General features: G+C 43.4%; 1 protein-coding gene across 5 annotated transcripts in view; it reads right to left on the bottom strand.

The window, feature by feature from the left end:
* The window catches only part of Msra (methionine sulfoxide reductase A), a 322,939-nt gene that overhangs the window by 287,563 nt on the left and 13,785 nt on the right, over nt 1-21,591 (bottom strand). For 2 of the 5 annotated variants that reach the window (XM_032917521.1, XM_032917520.1), the window contains exon 1: nt 11,663-12,220. The exons of 2 other annotated variants lie outside the window; for them this stretch is intronic. Coding sequence is in view for 1 of the 3 variants with exons in the window: in XM_032917519.1 (XP_032773410.1) it covers nt 11,491-11,500 (10 nt within the window). In the remaining 2 variants the exon portion in view is untranslated. Of the gene's footprint in view, nt 1-11,490; nt 11,555-11,662; nt 12,221-21,591 lie in introns of those variants that run through there. One more of the 5 variants, XM_032917519.1, reaches the window with a different exon arrangement.

Raw genomic sequence — 21,591 nt, 5'->3', positions numbered from 1 at the left:
TGCAAGTGCTCGTGGAGGCCAGAGAATGCATAAGGCCCCATGAAGGTAAAGGTATGAGCGATATGGGTGCTGGGAATAGAACTCAGGTCTTCCAGAAAGGCAGAACCTACTTTTAATTGCTGAGCCATCTCCTGGCCTCCATTTTTTTAAATGGGTGCAAGCATGAGTGTGTGTGTGTGTGTGTGTGTGTGTGTGTGTGTGTGTCAGAAAGAGAGAGATGAAACATTGAGTACAGAACTATAAAAATAAGGTATACAAACATATATATATACATAAAAATATAGAGAGATAGATTTACACACATACAGATATATTCAAAGTCCATGTCATCTAAACTCTATGAGTCTCTATTATTCCTTTATTTAAAGAAAGAGACAAGCTAGGGAGTGAACAGACCCATGACTCAGGCCCTTCTTCCTCTGCTGTCACAACAATGGCTGCATACCAGGCTGTGTCTACTTGTCTGTCCTCCACTCCACTCAGGGCTCAGTTGGGTTGGGCTATGTATGCTGTCCCATCATTTCACCTAAGCCCAAGGGACAAATATATGAAGAAGATAAATCTGTGACTTACTGATTGGATGAATGGATGGATGATCTAGGATTTACCAAAGGATACATGTTCCCTACTAAAGGGGGCACGTGAAGAAGAGGAGGGGGAGGAAGAGAAGGAAGAGGAGGAGTGGACAAGAAGACAAGGAAGAGAAGAAGAGTAGAGGAAAGAGGTAGAAGCTGAAATAGCAGAAGCAGCAACAGCATCTTGGGTTAGGGAGACTGCTCAGTTGGGACAGAGTACTCACCTTGTATCTTACTTAGGGTTTTACTGCTGTGAACAGACACCATGACCAAGGCAACTCATAAAAGTCAACATTGAACTGGGGCTGGCTTACAGTTTAGAGGTTCAGTCCATTATCATCATGGCAGGAAGCATGGTAGCATCCAGGCAGACGTGGTGCTAGAGCAGGAGCTGAGAGTCTACATCTTGAGCCACAGGCACCCAGGAGAATAGACTTCAACACTGGGCAGACTTTGAACACTAGGAGACCTCAAAGCTCAGTCCCACAATGACTGACTTCCTCCAACAAAGGCTACACCTACTCCAGCAAGGCTACACTTACTGATAGTGCCGAGGGCCAAGCATTCAAACACATGAGTCTGTGGGGGCCAAACCTATTCAAACCATCACACCTTGTCAGCATGAAGACCTAAGTTTGATCTACAACCGCTTAAATGACAGCAAAAAAGACAGGTACGGTGGTGGGCATTTATACTCCTGTGTGCTGAGAAGACAGGGACCTATGGGGTTTTTGGGCTCACTGGTCAGCCAGACTAACTACTTGGTGAGTTCCAGGCCACTGAAAGACTGTCTTAAAAACAACCCAAAGCCTGAGGAAAAGGTACCTAAGGTGGTCCTTTGGCCTCCATACACACATGCACAAACTCACATGTGCACCTACAAATACACACACACACACACACAGAGAGAGAGAGAGAGAGAGAGAGAGAGAGAGAGAGAGAGAGAGAGGAGCACCTGCATGCACACAGCACATTACTCTTCTACTGAGCCCCTTACAGAGTGAACAAGCATTAAAAAGATACCAAGATCAATGGAGTTAGAGGCAGAAGGCTGGGTCTGTGGCACTGACCTTGCCACTGAATACACCAGGCACTATACTTCTCTGAGCTGCAATTTTCTTAGGGGCTGGGTTGGAGGAGTGGGTGGGTGGGTTGGTGGTGGTGGCAGTGGTGGTGGTGGTTTGTACCTGTCTACCTGTCTCCTATCTGTAGCTTAGATAACATGAAAAAGGCCAAGAAGAGATGTACAAAGATGCTAACTTGGAAGAAGAATTCAGCAAGTACAGAAAAAAAGAAGACCCTTCCCAGTTCCCGCCTTTCTTTCTGCAGCTCACTCACAGAATTAAGTAGGGATCAAGTTTAAGACGGCCAGTGACCAGCTAGCACCAAGGAAGAGACCCAAGACCCAGGCCCTTGGGGAGGGCAATCCTGCCAGATCCAGCCTGGGAGGCGGGCCCAGCAAGCTCGGTTTGGCAAGCCCTGACTCCCACTGTTATTAATTCCCAGTGAGAACTTCATTGATGACTGCAGCTAACAGTCTTGTCTCCAGGATCCCTGGTGAATGGTAAAGAAACTGTCCATTCTCCCAAAGTTTTTTAAAAGGTTCATAAACAGATTTCTGTAGTAATCAGCAAGTGCACAGAAGGCAGCACCCAGAGCAACACATCCACCGCCCCGCCCCTTCTCGTCTGTAGTTGTGTCCTTTGTTTTGCAAAGTGATTTGGGAGATTAAGAGGGTTTTGTTTGGGTGGGAGGGCGGCCCCCTGGGTGAGTAAGTGCTACTTGATTGCACAACAAAAGACACTCTGGAGCTTCAGCCACAACTCGGGCCCCCCTGGCCCCAACAGTTTGCTCTCCTCAATTAATTTATTTTGTTAGAAGAACTAAGAGAGGAAGGAAAAAATCACCGGCTGCACAGAGAACATTCACTACGTAGAAACGGCTGCGAACAAATCAAAAGACCATTTCTTCTAAGGGCAGAGAACTGTTTGGGGAGCTGCAGGTGGGCTCCAGTGTGTTCTGACAGTCTCAGCTAACAAAACCTCACAGGAGACCTGGGCTCAGTGATGGGCTCCAGGAAAGCAGGAATCTACCCAAGATGTCAATAAATTGAGTTGATATGGAAAATTCAAAACTTTTTCTCCCTGCTATTAAGGGGATACAAACCTGGTACGTTGGAAGCAATGAGAGCTAGTTAGTCCCTTTTACATTCTCTACCACATCCAAGAACATGGACTATGAATATGTATTATGAGGAAAATTGCCTCTGAAAACAAAAAAATGAAACCATTTTGATATTTTAAACATATGTCATACTCTACTTCAAAAGTCACCACAAAGAGTGTATATGGTTCAGGCCTATAATCCTCAACTTGGTCATTAGTGGCAAGAGGATCAGGAGTTCAAGACCAACCTGGGTCAGGGCTATCCTGAGCTACACGAAACTATGTCTTAAAAAAAAATGCTACCACCAAGAAAAGTGAAAAGAAAACAAAGATTGAGAGAATGCATTGTCAATTCAAATAACGAAGGACTAGTTTTAAAGCATGCTACAGATTTATCAGGACAGAGAAAAATTATGCAAAGGCTTTGTAATAGATAGGAAAGGAAATGTAAATTACCGACATAGAAAGCAAACCCACACACAGACCAAAGTAAGAGTAAAATCTACTCTGGCTGCTGGATTGGCCACAGGTTATCAGACAGTAGTAGGTGTGGATGAAGATGCAGTGAATGTTCCAGCCCTGGCACACAAGTGGGATTGGGGCCACTGTTAAGCTGGTCTTAGGAAAGCTGCCATAGGCAGCAGTGAGACCCCCAGTCCAGGCCTTGCCCAAGATGGCCCTCATATGTGCAGGCATCACATCAGGGAGAAGTGTGACAGCATCCTTAGCACTAGGCAAAGGCCTAAATATGCAGCCATCAAAAAGAGACCAACTATAACGGACCTATGCTGGCAACACAGGTACATCTCTAAAACACCTGACCAGCTGCACAAGCAAAAGTAGGAGGAGTCAAAACCATGTTAAAGCCAGTATAAGGGTATAACAGAAAAGTGACATTGTTTACGGCTATATGTGCAGCAAACCCTATAAATATCTACGAGAAGGCTGGCCAACTTCAAGACTTCAGTTTACCTCTCAAATTGTTTTACTTCCTAAAAAAATTAAAATACCTGAAGCAAATAAATACAGCTATGTGTTCATCTGGGATAACGGGTAACTGGGTATTCTTTCTGTCTTATTCTCTGTTTGAAAGTTGTCCGAATTAAAAATGTTTTAAGCATTTTTAAAAACTACTCATATAACCATAGCGAACTGGCAGGCGAGGCTGACAAGCACAGGCATTAGGCATGTCATCTTTATCCATCATCTGGGTGTGCTCAGGGAGCTAAACTAGATAACGATCATTCCTGCCTGTGTTAGGCCTATCAGCTACAAAGCTTCCAGGCACGTCACTGAATTTAGTATTCTTGCCAGGCCTTGGATACAGGTATTAAGACAGGAAATATCAGACATTAGAACTTGAGGATTTTTCTCAAGATCACTCAGGTAGTAATGGATCCACTGCTGATATCCTGTATGGGCACTGCCAGGGACAGATGCCCAGAGAGATCTGAAGACCAATGGCCTCAGCGATACGTACATCATCTGTAACATCTGGTTCTACATGTGAAAGCAGAGCTGACTTAGCAAACAAAGTTCTCTGTCAGTGAAGCTCTTACAGCATCCAGTCCGATGCCCCTCATCCGACCTGCCTTTCTAATACACTGGCTGCCTCTAACCATAAGCCATTAGTAAACATCATTGCAGATCTCACTATGTGTTAATGAGGAGGGGAACAGAAGACCTGTCCAGGTAGGATTTCCCAAAGACTGAGGAGGTAGCTGAGTGGATGGCACTTGCCATATGTTAGCATTCTATCTAAGCTCAGCCCCACAGTTACCTGGCAATAGGCAGGTATGCCTGACACTGTAAAAGGGGCTGCTTACCACCCCTCTCCTCTCTTGCTCTCTTGCCCTCTTGCTCCTCTCTTGCTCTTGACTTTCTACCCCACTCTCTCCCCATTCCCTTCCCCTTAAAAAGCAGATGGGTGTGCCAACACTGACTTTAGGCCTCAACCCCACGTGTACACACATGTGCACGCACATCCATTCACATATGCACCACCACACTTGAATGCATACCAAACACACACACACACACACACACACACACACACACACACACACACACACGCTCACTGGTTAAGATAACTATAAGAAATTCCAAAGTTATTAAAGTAGAAACTGTTATTTTATCTTTTGATGTCTTTTATTTGTTGTGCTAGTGACTGTAGGCACACATTAATCAGAGGGAAGTGAGAAGAGTCGAATCAGTTCCTGTTTTGAGGGTTTATGTCACTATACATTCTGACCAAACACAAATTGCACTGATGAAGGAGAGACAGCACAGTGGTCAGGAGCACTTTTGTTCTTACAGAGAACCTGGAGTCAGTTCCAGGAATCGATAGGGTGGCTCACAGTCTGTAATTCTAGCTCCAAGAGAGACAATGCCTTCTTCTGATTTCCATGGGAACTAGATACACACATGGTGCACATACATACATACAGTACAAATACTCATACAAATAAAAAAAAGTTTGTGACAACAACAACAAAAGTATTGCACTTAACATAAGCTGAATTTAAGGACTTTGCCACCCAGGCCCTGTCCAGGTTATTACATCAAGTTCAAAAGCAACTACAAAAATAACAGTATCACCTCTGGGAGGCCATGCCTCACTCCAGGCCCTCTCCCTCCTGGGTTGTCCATGAAAATTGATGAGGATTACAGACTTCTCCCCTACTTCACAGAGGTAAAGGGGGTGTCCACTCCCTACATGGCTTATGTCAAACACTTGAAGAATATGCTGAAATTCACAAGGAAGTGCCCAAAAGATCTAGGATAGAATCAAAATCTATAGTCTTACCAAAAACCAAAAAAAAATTTCACTTAAACTAGAGATCGTTAATTAAGGAGAGCGAATGTAGCCTGGTAAGATGACCAGCAGGTAAGGGCACTTGTTACCATGAGCTGAGCTGAGTTCCATACACATAACCCACATAGTGGGAGGAGAAAACTAACTCCCACAAGTTGTCCTCTAACGGTACTACATACAAACACACACATACAAATTAAAAAATGCCAATGACCAAGTGACTTGGTGTTGAGGCTATCTAACACATTAAAAAGCAGCAGCATAGAAATACAGTTAAATATTATAAACACACAAGAAACAAATGGGAAAGATGGAATATCTCATCAAAGAGAGTTAAGAAAAGTACAGAAACAAGTTCAAACTCGTTGGATAGGTTCAATGGCAAGCCAATAAATGTGTGAACCTGAAGATCCAAACAAGAGAAAAAGAAAGAAAAAGAACCAAACTATTGGGTAGCGGCCTGTGGAGATATCTCAGTGGTTAGGAGTCACACTGCTTTGCAAAACACCTGAGTTCAGTTCCCAGCATCCATGTTGAGTGGCTTACAATTACCTGTAACTCTGGGTGGGGTGGTGGGGGATGTCGATTCTATTGGCCTCTGTAAGCACCTGCATTCATGGAAACAAACAGAAACACACACACACACACACACACACACACACACACACATACACACACACAATTAAACAAACATCAGGTAGGAATAAAACAAAAACTCTGACATTCATATCCTAGAAGTACTTGAAATAATGGTTGAAAAATTCCCAAATTCAGAAAAAGATGCAACCTGCACATTCAAGAAGATGAATGGACCTAGAACAGAATGAACCCAGACAAATGTAGAAAAAGACACATCTTAAACTCCTTGAAAAATAAAGACAAGATAGGGGTTTTGAAAGTACAAGACCCAAACAGAGCAGATCCCCATAAGAACCCACAAAGTGTAAAGGGACACAAGAGGGATGAAAGAAACTGCCAGCCCAGAATTCTATACCCAGCAAAGATATCCTCCAGGAGGGGCTGAAGAAATAGCTATACAAGCATGAAGGCCTCCATTTGGACCCCAAGCATCCATATAAAAGGCTTGACAGTGACATATCTGTAACCCAGATCTAGGGGAGAGAGGAGCCAAAACAGATGATTCCCTAGAGCTCACTGGCCAGTCAACCTTCTCATTCTGTGAGCATAAGAGCCTCTGTCTCAAAATATAAGGTGATGAGCAATTGAAGAAGACACCCAATGTCAACCTCTGGTCTCTACATGCAAACATGTACATACAAACCCACAGTCACATAAACACACACCCATACAAACATGAACATTTGCTATACACATACAGAGAGAGAGAGAGAGAGAGAGAGAGAGAGAGAGAGAGAATGACTTTCAAAGGTAAAAAGGAATCCTGACATTACCAATGCCAGACTGAAGAAAAACAAGAAAGCTGCTGCCAACAGACCCACACCAAAGCACTAGCTCCAAAAAGTTCTCCAAATAGAAGTGGAAGGGATACTTAAGCCATCACTTGGTGTGACAAATGAACTTTGACCAGGGTAGTCTGGACAATCTAAGTACTATTTTACCAGGTTGGTGCCCTGATGAACATTCCTAAGAAACACAACACTACAAAATCACTTAGGAATGTATCCCCACACAGAGTCAGACAGGCTTCGTGAGTCTCAGTCAAGACCTCCTATCAGACCACTGACTACACTAGGACATCGAGTTCAAGGTACATCATTTCTGCTTTTGGTATTCCAAACCTCATAACTTTCTAACGCCATAAAACTACCTATGAATCCAGCAATACTGCTCCAAGAGATAATACTCAAAAAAACCTGAAAATAGGGTCTCAAAGACACATTTGCACATCTATGTCCATACAGACCCATTCACGACAGATAAAAGATGGAGAACATTCATCAAGAGGTAAATAGAAGGTAGGCCCAATGAAATACCATTCAGTTCTCAAAAGGCAAGAAATACTGGCACCTGCTACCTTACAGCACATGAGACAGTCGCAGAATAAAGAACACTAAGATTCTACTTACACAAGGGACTAAAGAAGATGGGCTGGCAGCAGCAGGTGGCAGAACAACACAGGGAACACAAAGTCCCTATTAGCAAGTACAGAGTTCCAGTTTTGCAAGATGAAAAACTTGGCCTCGGGAACACCTAGATGTCAATGTACTCAGCACAGAAATGAAGTGATAAATTATATGTATTGCATATTTTTATCATTATCAAAAACTCTAGGTTCAAACAGTAAACCAATATGTCCCCCTTACCCAGTTACACCATGTACTAGATACTATGCTAGTTGGTTCTTCTTCCCACGGCCTTTGTAGGAGATATCATGAGCCCTGTTCACAGATAGAAAACTGGGTGTTCGGAACTTGACAAGAACCCCATGCCTAAAGGACAGAGCCAAAATCTCCAGCCGGGCAGTTGAAGTGCTGCAGCACACTCTCTCTCTCTGTGTATGTGATGAAAAGGACTATTTGCTTCAAAGGAAGACTTCTCTGTGCATGATGGAGTGGACCACACTTGGTTCTGGAGAGCAACTTGATCTTTTCAAATGGAAGACAGTAGCTTGGGGCGAATAAAGGAAAGAGAGACATGAATGGTGTTGATACGTAAAAGGGACAGTAGGGCTACAGAAGACCTGAGCCTCCCATGGGTCAGGATGCATCATTGGAGAGACCTGACTGTACAGGACCAGCCTCTGGGCTATGGGACTCTTGAAGCAGGAAGAATGCAGTGCACTGGGTGGCCAGATGGAAGGATCCATGTAGCTTTTATTTTAATAGTCACAATGGTGGCCTTGGGAGAGTCAAATGTAATCAGGATGAATGTGGAGATAAATTCCAACCCCCTCTAAACTCATAACCAGCAACACATGATCAAGATGAAAAACAAGCAATTTGACTTTGTCTTTTTCAAGCAGGAGGTACAAAATGAGGTAAGAACCAGACTCCTCCCTGCCTTTCCCTTGGCTGGGATGTCCTAAGTGGCTGCGAATACTCATCCCAGTGCTGTCTCTGCTGATGGGAGTAGGAGGAGGCTCTTCCCTACTCTTTTCAGTTATGTGCGACTCCACCCCCAACAGCCCACAAGAAGAATCAATCATGTGTCATTTTCCTGGCTGGAGCAGGCCTGTCGGATGTTGAGTGTTACACCTGATCTTCTGCCTCTTGTTATTCCATTGGCCGCAGCATGGAGCCTCCTTGCTCATACCTAACGCATGTGATATCTAACTCCTCTTCAGAGCCTACACTTCCACTTCATTTATGTTGGAGAACAGCCCTGTGGAATAATGTCACTGAGTTCCATGCAGGGGATGGAACAAGCCACTCCTACTGCTGCATAATAAAGAGGGGAAACGCATTGCTCCCTCTGAAGAACACCACCCCATTGCTGGCTTAGCCAGGCCAGACTGGCCTTTTGGTCCTTATCTATTGACAACGGAAAACAAAGCAAACAGAAGAAGATTGTTATACACATCCACTGTTTGTTCTATGTCAAAGCTGCATCTTTGAGAGAGCTCGATGAACCTGTTGTAACACAGGTAAATTCTAATATGTGAGCAATGGGCCGGACCCTCCCATCTAATTCCCTGCAGTGTTCACCCTACACATACATAGACGACCCAAAGCACTGAAATACTTTGGCCATTGAAATGTGGTATCCAAAACAGTGCTGAAAGCCATACTTCTAAAGCTGGGCGGACCAGAGCAAACCTCCATTATTATTTTTTTTTTTAGAACAGTGTTCTAGAATAGATATATTACACAATAAAAGTGAACACCCTTTAATCTATTGAAATAAATCCCATAAAAGCACTGCTCTTTTCTGTCCATACCTTTGGAACTTGATTTTAAATTTATTCTCTCTCCCATTCGCCAATATGACTTCCTTCCCAGTTACCCAGAATAACTCCATGGGTAAAATATTAGCATACAGAAGTGGGTGCTCAGCAAACATTTGTTGAATAAATGAATAAATGAGTGAATAATTATAAAATACAGGATGTAACACCTCTGAGAGGTTTGCATTTGATTACAGAACAATGTGCTCAGATGTTTAGGTGTCTGCACTGAAATGGAACGTAAGAACAGTCACAGGGAGACAGTAAAATATTAGCCCATTTCTGCCGTAAGAATACAAATCCAAGTGGGATGTGTACGCGCCTGAGGACGGCTTTGTTTAAAATCAGACCACAATCTTTACATACATGAAGAATTAAACTATTAGTGCCATTGTGTTACGGACCTGAGTTAATAGACACGGACACTGATATGTTAATTGTATAAAGGATCAAAACGAAAGGAGCATAGATTCAACTGAATTTTTTTTAACTTTAATCAATACAATTTCTTAATCAGAGTTGTATGAAAAACTTATTTGAGGGAGAGCTTTTGATGCCCAGTTAACAGTGAACACTGTAGTGGGGAACGGTTTTTGTTTTAAGATACATAGCAAGTAGGCCAAAGAGAATGTATCGGTAAGAAACGTCGTTGGGTAAAGCGACTAACGTTTACCAAGTCTGAAACACAGTTACAATACACAATATAAAGCGCAGTCTTTACCAGTACCAAAGATATTTAGTATTTCTTTAAAAAAGTGTATTCTGACATCTTCGTTTGTTTTTTTTTTTAATTTATTTACTTTTAGTATTCTGTTTGAAAGTAACTGGTCATACAATAGTTTGGATCAAGTTTCTCCTTTTACTGAATTCGCTGCAAAGAAACTTGGAAATAAATTCACAAATAATAATTCTCTTAGCTCTAACGGGAAAAAGTAATCTTATACCAAATAAGCTACACACCTAGCAGTCCATAATGGCAAAGGAGAGTATGGTGGCTGCGAAGCTATGGTGCTCAGGGGGTCTGAGCTCATTCTCTGCACTGTCTGGTTTTCAGTGTGGACATGAGTGTTCTGTGGCAGATTCTGTGACTGGTCATGTAAGCGTCCCTTTCCTGTGCCATCACTCTACCCGTGGCTCGGCATCCATTTTAGGAATATTAGCAAGGGGGTGGATAACGGAGCTTATAAAACAAAGGTTGTCATGTTGGAACCCACAGAAACACTATGGATTTCACCTTATTAAAAGTGGGGGTTTTTTCCCTTAAAGAGGTGGAAGAAAATACTTTAGCTTTTAACTTCACACACCTGCATTCAGTTTTGCGTGTTTAAAATCAAATTTGCGCACTAAATGCCACTTCCAGGATGGCTGACGTGGCTCTATAATTTTATGAAAAGTATTCTCAACAATCGGTCATTGAAGGCGCGCATTAACAGGAAACAAGGAACAATTTGTTTTTAATCAAAGGATTACAAATCGATTGGTACGAACTCAAAATGAAAGCATGGGTCTCAGAACATCTATCAGACTGCCCCCAAATGATCGGCAGTTATATGGATACAGCCAATTTTCCAGTATCCTCTCAGTCCACAAAATAAAGAGAAAGTGAGGACTGCAGGGACACGCCGTCTAATCCCACAGCTCCAACACTCCTTTTTAGAAATAGAATGCTTACTGGTAATTACGGTGGTCCGTAAAACCCTATCTCTGCCAGTGAACCTCCCCTATAATAACGCTGATGTTTAAGAGCAAAACTCTCACACGATCCACCACAACCAGGCCTCACACCAAGTAATAATTAACAAGAAATTAGATTTTAAAAAAGTATATATTTAAATAAAACACTGGGTAGAATTTAAAAAGAAGATCGACCAACTTTCCACACTTAAAAAAAAAAAACATTTTGAGAGAGTCAAGGTACAGAATCGTTGAATAAAACCTTAGTCAACTCAAAAGCGATGAATTTTTTTCCCCTCCAAGTATTTCATATACAGCTCATGGCTTCTTATCCAAAAGGTTTACATTTCTATTCTCTACTACTCCAGCCATTTCTGCCAACATCGTAAAAATTACCTTTGCTCATTTCCTCCTCACAACGCGAATTCACCGACCACAAACATCCCTGCACAGACACCTACCCACCCACCTCCCCACCCACCTCCCAAAAATGGTTCAAGCAAGACACACACGCACACACGTGCACGCACACACACCCACAAAAAAAAAAAAAAATGACCAAGCTCACAGTTCCTGTTTGCCCTTCGAGTGAAGTCGGTGTCTTCAGCGTGCCTCTCTGGTCTTCCGCATTGTCACTAATTGCTGGGGTGTAGTTTAGGATGGCATGAAGCTGCAGAAATCAAAGCTGTGGCTTTAAGAGACCGTTTTCTCAAGCACATGGATGAAACAACTTTGACTCAGGCTCCCTGGCCAGGCTGCCATAAAAATCTTAGAAAGACTCCTTGAAAACTCAATGTCTAGAAATGGGGAGAGGGAAATCAGGTAAAATAAAAATATTTATGTCTAAAAGCTGCCGCTCCAAACATAACTTCGAGGATATCTGATTTGATTTGAAATCGGTTTGTATTGATGAGAAAGTTTATATTGTAGAAAGTTACAGTTCTCTCTAATTAGACACTCTCTTGCCATCTTCTCTAGTAATTCTGCCTCTCACAGTCATGATCATACATTCCAAAAAATAAAATCAAACACATTGTTTCCCGAATGCATGGACTCTGGGGAGGATGCCTTTTTGAAACAGGCTTTTTTTTTTCTTTTTCTTTTTCTTTTTCTTTTCCTTTTTTCTTTTTTTCGCCTGAATGCTGGTGACTAAATGTCATAGTAAGAGCCAACACTCTCAAACAGCCCAAGAGACTTCAAAAGCTTTCTAAGTTTGAAAACCGAAAAGTTGTAAGTTTTCCTGTATCCCAGGACGGTTTTCTTTCTGAGGCTCAAGCAGGGAGACAGACAAAAGAGGCTGATAGACTGAGCTCTGCCAAGTCTTGCCTTTTTAAATTTCCTCAGCTCTCCCTCTGCCTCCCCCCCCCCACCCCCTCACTATCCTCTCTCTCTCTCTCTCACACCTATCCTCTCTCTCTCTCTCTCTCTCTCTCTCTCTCTCTCTCTCTCTCTCCTCCCCCCTTCCCTCCCAGTATGGCAACCTTCCGAGCAGTCTTGGCAGAGGTCCAGACTATGCCAGTCTGACTAAATTCTTGTCTCCAAAGGATGTCCTTTGCAGATCAATTAATACATGTGAGAACAGGAAGCTGTGGGACAGTACCCAGATCCTGGCATGACAGCGCCGGCTGCTGCCAAATCACCTTACAGATTTCCTGGTGCCCTACCTTTCCCAGGCATTACTAGCATGTTCCCCGCAGCGAGCTAACATGTTCGCTGCTTGGAGATGGGGAATCTGTTCTCTGGAAATGTCCATATGTGACATGTGCTCAACCTGAAGAAAAGCTGAGCTCCCCTGTGAGCAGAGATGGATGGAACTTTAGGAGCACTGTATACTGGCATCCTTTTTCTTTTTCTTTCTTTCTTTCTTTTTTTTTATCATTTGCTTTCTGTTGTCCTGATGCAAAGAATCATGGGAGAATAGGAAAGAAGGCATGCAGATTAAAATGTAAACTGTCATGCCTTGTCCTCTGGAGAAAGAACAGGGCTCTGATTGATCAGTCCCTCTTATTTTTTAAGGAAACTATATGTAAACTGTACTTATACAAAATTCTGCTGGAAAGGAAGAGAAAGGAAGAAATATTTTCAAAACAGAAATATCAAGGACAGGGGAAGATAAAAGCACGAGTGTGATTAGTAACATATATGCATACGCAGATGCCCAGAGTGGATGCCTGAGTCTCAGATCTCGTTTACTACATCTGTGGTGATATAACTGACTAAGCACAGAGCTTTTGAAAATATGTAGCATGTGCCTTTTAAGAAACAAAATAGCCAGTGTAAATACATCCTTTTACCTGGTTAAGGAAAGCAGCTTGCTTGATTGCCTGACAGTGCCAGCACCTCAAACTGAGAACACCTAAGCTCTGGGATGGATTTTTAGGAAAAGCCATAGAAAGAGTCTCATCCTCCATGGGTCTCTTGCTTTCTCATTTGGATAATCTCAAGGTCTCCAACTTGTTAAATCTACTCAAGTCTAATTTTCTCATCTACTTAGAAGGGCCAGAAAGTCATCAAAGACTCTTTCTCTGGGCTCTTAAAGTATCTGTTCGTATTCAGGTATCTGTTCATATTTAGGTCACCGCCTGGAAGTGGTGTCAGCACAGACAAGACCATGTGTCACCTCCCTAAGAAAAGTGAAAGTCTTCCAAAAACCTCTACTGGATCAGTATTCAACAAATCTACTGAGTGAGCAAGTCATGAAGAGAGAGCACACAAACATCACTCTGAGTTTCTATAAAACTCTAAATGATGGTTTAAAAAAAAAAAACCAAACCACACACTGCTAAGTTATGAAGCTGAGAGATCAAGGGAACGTTACAGAAACATCCTGAAAGTTTAGGTTACAGCACTAAAGTAAATGGCAACATATTATCTGTCCTTTCAAACAGGGATACTAAAATAAGAACAGGCTCTCAGCAGACCTTAAATCCAGTCAAACTGTTGCCACCAAGGAGAAGTGACTCATTACAGGGGAACATAAACAAACATACAAACAACAGGATTCCTCAGAAAACATGGAGGCTAGAAAGAAGTGGGTCAACCATTGGTTGCCCATAAGAATTTGGTACAGACTCCATCGCTGAAGACACAGGTCACAGGACAGAGAAATCATGCTGGCACTAACATAGAAATGTCAGCTAGCTATGCAGACTGACAGAGAAAGAAACGTCATCAGCAGTGTCACCAGTTATGAACCCTGTGAACGGTAATAATGACCAGCGTGGCAAAGTACGCACATCACTGCAATAGTGGCATGAATACCATGGCAACAACCAATCACTCTTATTAGATTAAGAAATCAAATCAACAAAAGGGAACTCATGCCTGGAATCATAAACTAGGGATGCCCTAGGCCCTAGGAAAGAAGATGTCGTTGTTGTTGTTGTTGTTGTTGTTATTGTTGTTGTTGTTGTTACTGTTGTTGTTGTTGTTGTTATTGTTATTGTTGTTGTTGTTGTTGTTATTAATTTTATTTTGCTACACAGGCATAGTATCAAACTGCCTTCTGAATACTTATCTGTATACCTATAGACTTCTGCAGCTCTCGCCTCTCATTCTTTCTGCTTGAAGGCCTTGTCAAACCTGAATTGCGCCCCCAAGTTCCACTTCCAAATCCCATACTTACATCCCTGCTTTCATACCTCACAATGAGAATTACATTCCAAAATGTGTTTTCTGGGGACATTCACATATATATTCAAAAAAGAAACGACAAAGGTTAGGGAAGAAGCAAGGGAAGGGACCAGAAGTCAGAACACTCGGACAGGCATAAGCATGGGGCAGACCTCCACTTGACATGGATGAGCATGTGGAGAAAGGTAATTCGGGAGGACACACAGTTACAAAAGCAGTACTGCAATTTGTCCAGTAGTGAGAAGGAGGCGTATGCCTGTCATCCCCAGCATACGGGAGGTGAGGGAGGAGGACTGGGGCTTTGAGGCCATTCTGAGCTGCATGGTTAAAAAAATTAAAGAGAGATAAATTAATGACCCAGTATCCCCTTCACTGGGTAAACATCTAGTGGCACCATGTCAAAGAGATGGCTACACTTGTGTGTTAATTCTAACAGTGTTCACCACAGCCAAGTTATGAACTCAACATGGCTATCAACAAATAGATAAAGAAAATAAGACACAAACTCAAGATGGAAGACTACTCAGTGTCCATAACAGAGTGGATGAACCTGGAGGGTACCCAGTGAAACAACAGGCACAAAATGATGGACACCTGCCACTCACTTCAGTGTAACTCCATTGAAGGTTATGGAAGCAAAGAATACAACGGTGGTTCCCAGGGGCTGACACGGTAGAGAGATGATAGGGTGGGGATTAAGAAAGATCGCCAAACACACAACCATTCCATAAAATCAGCAGAGGAAGTTGAAGAGCCCTCCTGCTCCACAGAGAACACCACACTCTCTCCAAACACAGCATCCTGGGAGCTCCTCTAGTTTTCCTCAGTCCTGACCCACACCTCACTTCCCGCCATACCCTCTAACTCTCTGCAGTCACTGAGTTTTTCATCCTAGCTTCCCATAGACAGAACTCTGTCCTCCACGCAGTATGGGATATGGAGCACTGGGACTGTGCACATTCAAACATAGCCACTCCCCTCCATTTACATATGACTGCCTGTGACTGGGAAGCCTTTTGATTCCAGCTTCAGACAGAAAGAAGGGAAACCCAACAAGCCACAGAAGCCAGCAGTTGTTCAGGCCACAAGGCTGGATGTCTCAACTGCCATTCGGTATATGTCAGAAAGCCAAAGAAGTAGGCTCTAATGCCAGCAAAGAGTAAGCAGGAAGAAAGAAACCTCTTTCTTCCTACCTCAAGTGATGCAGTTAACTGAACAACCCTCACAGGTATGCTCAGTGACTTGGGTTTATAGTTAATTCCTGATGTAGCCAAGTTAACAACCAAGAATAGTCACCACGATGACCTACAGAAAATTCTTTCAGCTCACTTCTTTGTACCATAGATTATTTTTTTAAAAATGCTTATATTAAACATACATCATTTGTCAGAAATAACAAATTAATTACCAAAGACATCATCATTTCCAAATGGAAAGCTATCTATCTGTACGCTCAAGGCCTTCTGTTACAGAAAGATGGGCAAGCATAGGAGAAAAGGTTAAACTCAGCCCAGCAGTGGGCAGATTTCTTCATCCTGACGGGATCAGAAGGGCTGAAGGTGGTTGGGAAGAGGTGGTCTTCTCCCTGTGCTTTAGTGATATCTGATGCCTCACTCTCGACACATTGTGGCTCTCACACCCAAGGAGAGGCCAGTCCAAGGGAAAAACAGCAATGAATCCAACAAGAACTGAAATTTGCCTCCCATCAAACGTGCACTGTTCTCTACTGCAGAGTCCATGCACCATAACTGCAGAGTCCATGCACCATACTCTACTGAAGAGTCCTTCTTTAGCATGCTTTTGTGTTTGCATGCTTTTGTGGGGAGATTCTGGTGTGGGAGTACATGTATACATGCATGTGAAAGTCAGAGGACACCCTTCAGTACCATTTTATAACAAGCCCCTAGACCTTAGCACAACTGACTCCATAATGGAAGTGTCATTCAGGCCGTAAAACTTGGCACATAGATAGCACCACCTGCTGAAACAAAAATAGAGACCTGATCCATCAAAGTCCATAGTTCTAGAAAAGTTTGTAAATGTACAACCTTGATTTTTGGCTTATAAAGTTCTGCTTCTGGCTGTTTCTGCTAACTGAAGTATGTCAACCCAGGATGTAGTTTTGTGCTTAAACTCACCCTGAGAAAAGCAAGGGGCTACACTGGGATCCCAAACACTAGGGTAACAAAGACTTTCCATTGGCTTAAACCCGTGTCTGAGAGGTCTTCTTTGGTTAGATACTCCACACTTCCTAGGGCACCTTTATTTGAGATGGGCTCTCTCATTGGCTTAGAGTTTTCCCAAGCAAGTTAGACTAGCTGGCCAGTGAGTTCCTCCTATGTCTACCTCCTATCCCAACATCTCCAGGATTGCTATTGTCACACCTAACTTTTCCTGTGAGTTCCAGGGGATCTGAAATCTGGTCCTCACATTTGTGAGGCAAGTGCTTTTCCACACCAGCTATCACCCAAGTCTCATAAAGATGCTTCTAACCTCACTTTTCAGGCCAGGCAACCGTGCCCAAGCTGCCCCTGGTTGTATAACTCACCAGAGCAGCAGGGTTGACAAGTGGGCCTGATCGAAGCCAGTCTACCTCCAGGCTGTGTACTCTGTCTCCTGTGAGACGTTGTCTTGAGAAGTGTCTGCTGTGACTTGTTTCCTGAACTATAGAAAGATGGGACAAGGGAGTGAGGCAAGGATCCAGGTGCCAGATCCTGGCTGGGCCTAGAGGGCTTGTTGCCATTTGCTGTGGGCAACAGAGGGCAGCAGAGGTTGTGGGGCAAGAGCAAGCTCCTGGCTCAGGCTTCTGGCCAGCGAGTTGCAACCTTAAGAACAAGAACAGGCCAGTCCCGATAAGCCTCCTCTGAGGCAGAGAGAACCGGAAACCAGCCTTAGAATGCTAGAAGAAAGCAGAAAAGAAACTGGAGAGGTCAAGAGCAGCCTCTCAAAACAGCAAGCTTCCTCTCAGCTCCTGGGGGGCTCCCAAGATATCTGTGGGCTTCCTGCCTTTCAGGGGTACAGAATCTGGCTGTACCTTGTCCTAAGTCCCCTCTTTTTAATTTCTAAACACTCGAGCAGGACTGGCATCTAATTCTCAGAAAATGTATTTTAAAATTTAAATTAGGCAATACATTGCTCTGCTATGTCCAAGCTTCTGACAGTATGAGACATCTTCACTTCAGACATTGTTAATTCACAGACATCAAAACCATTTTATTGCCTCAAATTGTCTGAAGTCATTGTTTGGGATTCAGTTTGGGGAGAGTATAGCAGAGAAAACTGTCAGAATAAAAGGGGGGAAAGCCTCAAAGAAAATACCCTTTGCATGGTTAAAAAGAACTACTCAAAAATAAATAAATAACCGGTCTGGAACTGCTCGATTTGATATTTAACTCAGGCTTTGTTAAACAAGCAGAAAATCACACATTGTAGGTGTGTGATTCCTTCTTGAAGAAATGTGATTTCTTATTTCCCCAGAGAGAAGTTTCAGGAATGCCAGCAGGCTTCTCTGGTATCAAATGTTTCCCAGTTATTGTGAGTAAATTATATTTGGATCAAAATCAGATGGATTAAACTTAAAATACCCATGAGATTTTTCAAAACGACAAGGAAATATGTCATGTGCCCCAAAACAGCTTTGGCGTCTGAGAGCCTTTGGCAGTGTCTCTGTGATGGAACCTCAGCAGGCAATCAAAACTCACCTGAGTTTTCCAGTTTCCTGAATCCAAAGCAACTCGGCAAGACTCAACTGCTGCTTGTGGCTACCAAGATAAAAGTCTGTCATCTTTGGTGTCTTTAAAATTCTCCAAAATAATTCTGATATTCAGGTAGAGAACTAGGGGGCAGGGGGGTGATCAAATTTTCAGAGAGAAACCCTGATTTTTGTTTTTATCTGCAAAGCCTTCTGGGAATTGAAATAACCAGCCAGGGAGACAAACTGTAATGAAAAGCACACTGTAACTCACTCTGGGTCAAAGTCACTATGAGGCTGTGGCTTGGCTGTCTTCCTACCTACACTGCATCTCTCTCAGGGGTCAGGGGCAGGGGGAGGGGGGGAGCAGTGATGAGAAGCAGGCACAGCCTTCGCAGAACCAGGCAGCAGTGAGCTGTGCTCTGACAGTCTCTGGGTGCCAGGAGCCAGGCCCCAAGCTGAGCTCTCTCTCTCCTACCTTATCACCCAAAACATCCACCAAAAGCTAGCCACTATCTCCACTTCAGAAAGGAGAAATTGAGGCAGATTCATCCAAGATCTTGCTATGGGGCTATGAAGAATGGTTGCCAAGTGCCTGTTGATTCCCTCTCCCCAACCGGAGCACCCACTTCTGAAGCTTGATAATGTGAGGATCTGAGTTTAATCCCCAGAATCCATATTGTTTTTAAAAAGGTCAACCATGGTGACCATAATCTCAGTGCTAGAGGGATGGAAGCTAGAGATGGCTGGATCCCTGAGCTTGCTGGTCAGCTAATCTAGCCTGCTTAGCCATCTCCAGACCAGTAAGAGACTCCATCTCAAACAAAAAGAAAAAGGTAGATGCATCTGAGAAATGGCATTCATATACATGTGCACACACATGTATGCAAGCCTGCACACACACAGTACAAAGGGAAATGAAGGGAATCCACTCTGAGTATCATTGCCTATATGGACCAGCCACTATACATGGTCATGACAAGTCCTGCAGAGCAGTGAGCAGACAGTGATCCCCAGCATTACAAGCCCCATCTGCAGAAGAAATGAGTTGAGCATCTCCTATCTCCGTACCGAGTCAAGAGAAGAAAGTGGGACCCCAGGGAGAAGCCTGTGAGCAGCACTCAAGGAGCCAGCAATTGCAATAAATTCAGGGGCTCATATTGCTGTGTGGTCTCCGTGGCAGTTACGTGACTACTGATAAGCTCGCAAAAGTTCTGTGCGGAACTTGTTAAATCATAAAATCATCTCTTGATTCTCAATCATAAAACAATGTCTATTTTATGTTAACACAACCTTGGGGAGACTACAGGCAACTGCAGATCTTTTTAAAGACACTTTCTGCAGTCTTCCTGGGGGCAATTTCCTGCACCCACTGGTATGCTTCCACATTTGTAGAAAGACACGCCCTCACCAAATATTAAACACAAACCGTAACACAGAGGCTAAGAGCACAGAGCTTTTCTAAATAACAGTTTGGAAAGCCAGCCATTGAACACACACAAGCAGCTAGACTCAAGTGTCTAAAATTGGATAGCTTGTACTACATGGGGAGCTGAAAACAGGGCACCCTGTTTGTGGTGATCCATTAGTACTAATCATTATTGACCTATGCATACAAAAAGGATTTTATTGAACAAACAACTTCCAAACACAGCATCATGGAGTCTAAGCATGGTCATTCTCACGTTTAATTCATAGGTACTTTGTAATCTGACAAAGAAGAGACAAGTGAGAGGTCCAAACAAACGAGGCCTCTGCAGACTTAGAAAACTAGAAGTGCACATATATGTGCAAGCAAAGTCACTGTGTAACATTAAGCCACAGTAAGACCACGACAAAGGACATCTTGACAATAGAGCTGTGGGGAAAGGGGCAGTGTAGGACATAAGAGAGGAGAAGCCAACATGGCTGGAGAACAAGAGATGCCGGGGCTCAGGAAAGAGCCTGGAGTAAAAGGAGAATGAGAGCTGAGGAAAGGGTGGCAGGTGTGGAGAAGAGACCAACAAGCTGCAGTGACGTGTGGAGATGCCAGGCTTAGCACCTCTGCTATTAGCATCCAATAAGCCCGAACTGCAATGCTTCCTATTCGGGTGACTGGGCATGCTCTCTCGTTTCCTCACTCTGGGACTCGGATCAGTTCATCTGGCTCCCAGTCTTCAGGCAAAGCAAGAAACTCATCAAAGCCAAACTGACTGACATTCCCTTAAAGGGGGTGAAAGCAATCAAGACATAGTAAATAATATTTAACAAGTCCATGCCTATAGAACTCGGGGCCACTGGATCCCTTTCTGGTCACCAGAGTCACTTATCTTTTCTGTCTCCAAGCACTCTGAAAGACAGCAACACAGACAGTAAGCTGGACACAGTGACTTGTCTAAGTACAGTGTTAATAGGGGTTTTTATGTGGTAACTACCCAACATGCAGTGGAAACGGGGTGGGGAGTATCTTGGGAGGCAGCCGCACCTCCATCTATCTCCCTATTTCCCTTGGAGGCTACAGCCTGACAATGACTTGGGTTCTAGGTCTTAGCAAAGCAACAAACTCATATGGAAGGAACCAGCTAACACTAAGTGAGGAAATAACTGACCGCAAAGACCGGGGAGAAACCAGAATGAGTTTCTGAAACTGTAAGGGTCTTCAAAAGTCCTTTCTGCAGAAGCCTGGATGATAAATGTCTCTGCTACTCAGTTCTGTCATTAGAGTTCAGAAACAGGCACAGACAACAAAAACAAACAAAACCAAGCCTGCGTGTGTTTCAGTAGAGCTCCCCTGATAAAAAGATGGTAGAAGACACATACAGGAAGACTCCCAGGAGGATGGTGGGAGAGGGGAATGACTGCAAATCAGTACCGCAAAACCCTGCAGCCACAGTGTGCTTAATGGCACCTTAGAGATGACCTGACCTCTTGGTGCCTGAGACGGGGGGAAGAGATAGTATTGGAAGTTTCATCACTGTAATAAGGCAAGAAAAAGAATCAAAGGGTACACAGATTAAAAACTTCACTTCCAGATGACATGTTATCTGTGTAGAAAATGCCAAGAAGCCTGTAAAAATAATTTTTAAAAATCCTAGAGCTAATATGGGAGGCCAGTGAGGCTGAAGATTCAACGTCCTCAAACTCAGGTGTAGTATACGCGCCAACATGAATACATGGAGACCAAAACTGAAGAC

The sequence above is a fragment of the Rattus rattus genome, chromosome 12 (assembly GCF_011064425.1).
Source record: "Rattus rattus isolate New Zealand chromosome 12, Rrattus_CSIRO_v1, whole genome shotgun sequence".
NCBI lineage: Eukaryota > Metazoa > Chordata > Mammalia > Rodentia > Muridae > Rattus > Rattus rattus.
Note: the sequence above shows the minus strand (reverse complement) of the source record. Positions and strands in the feature narration are given on the sequence as shown.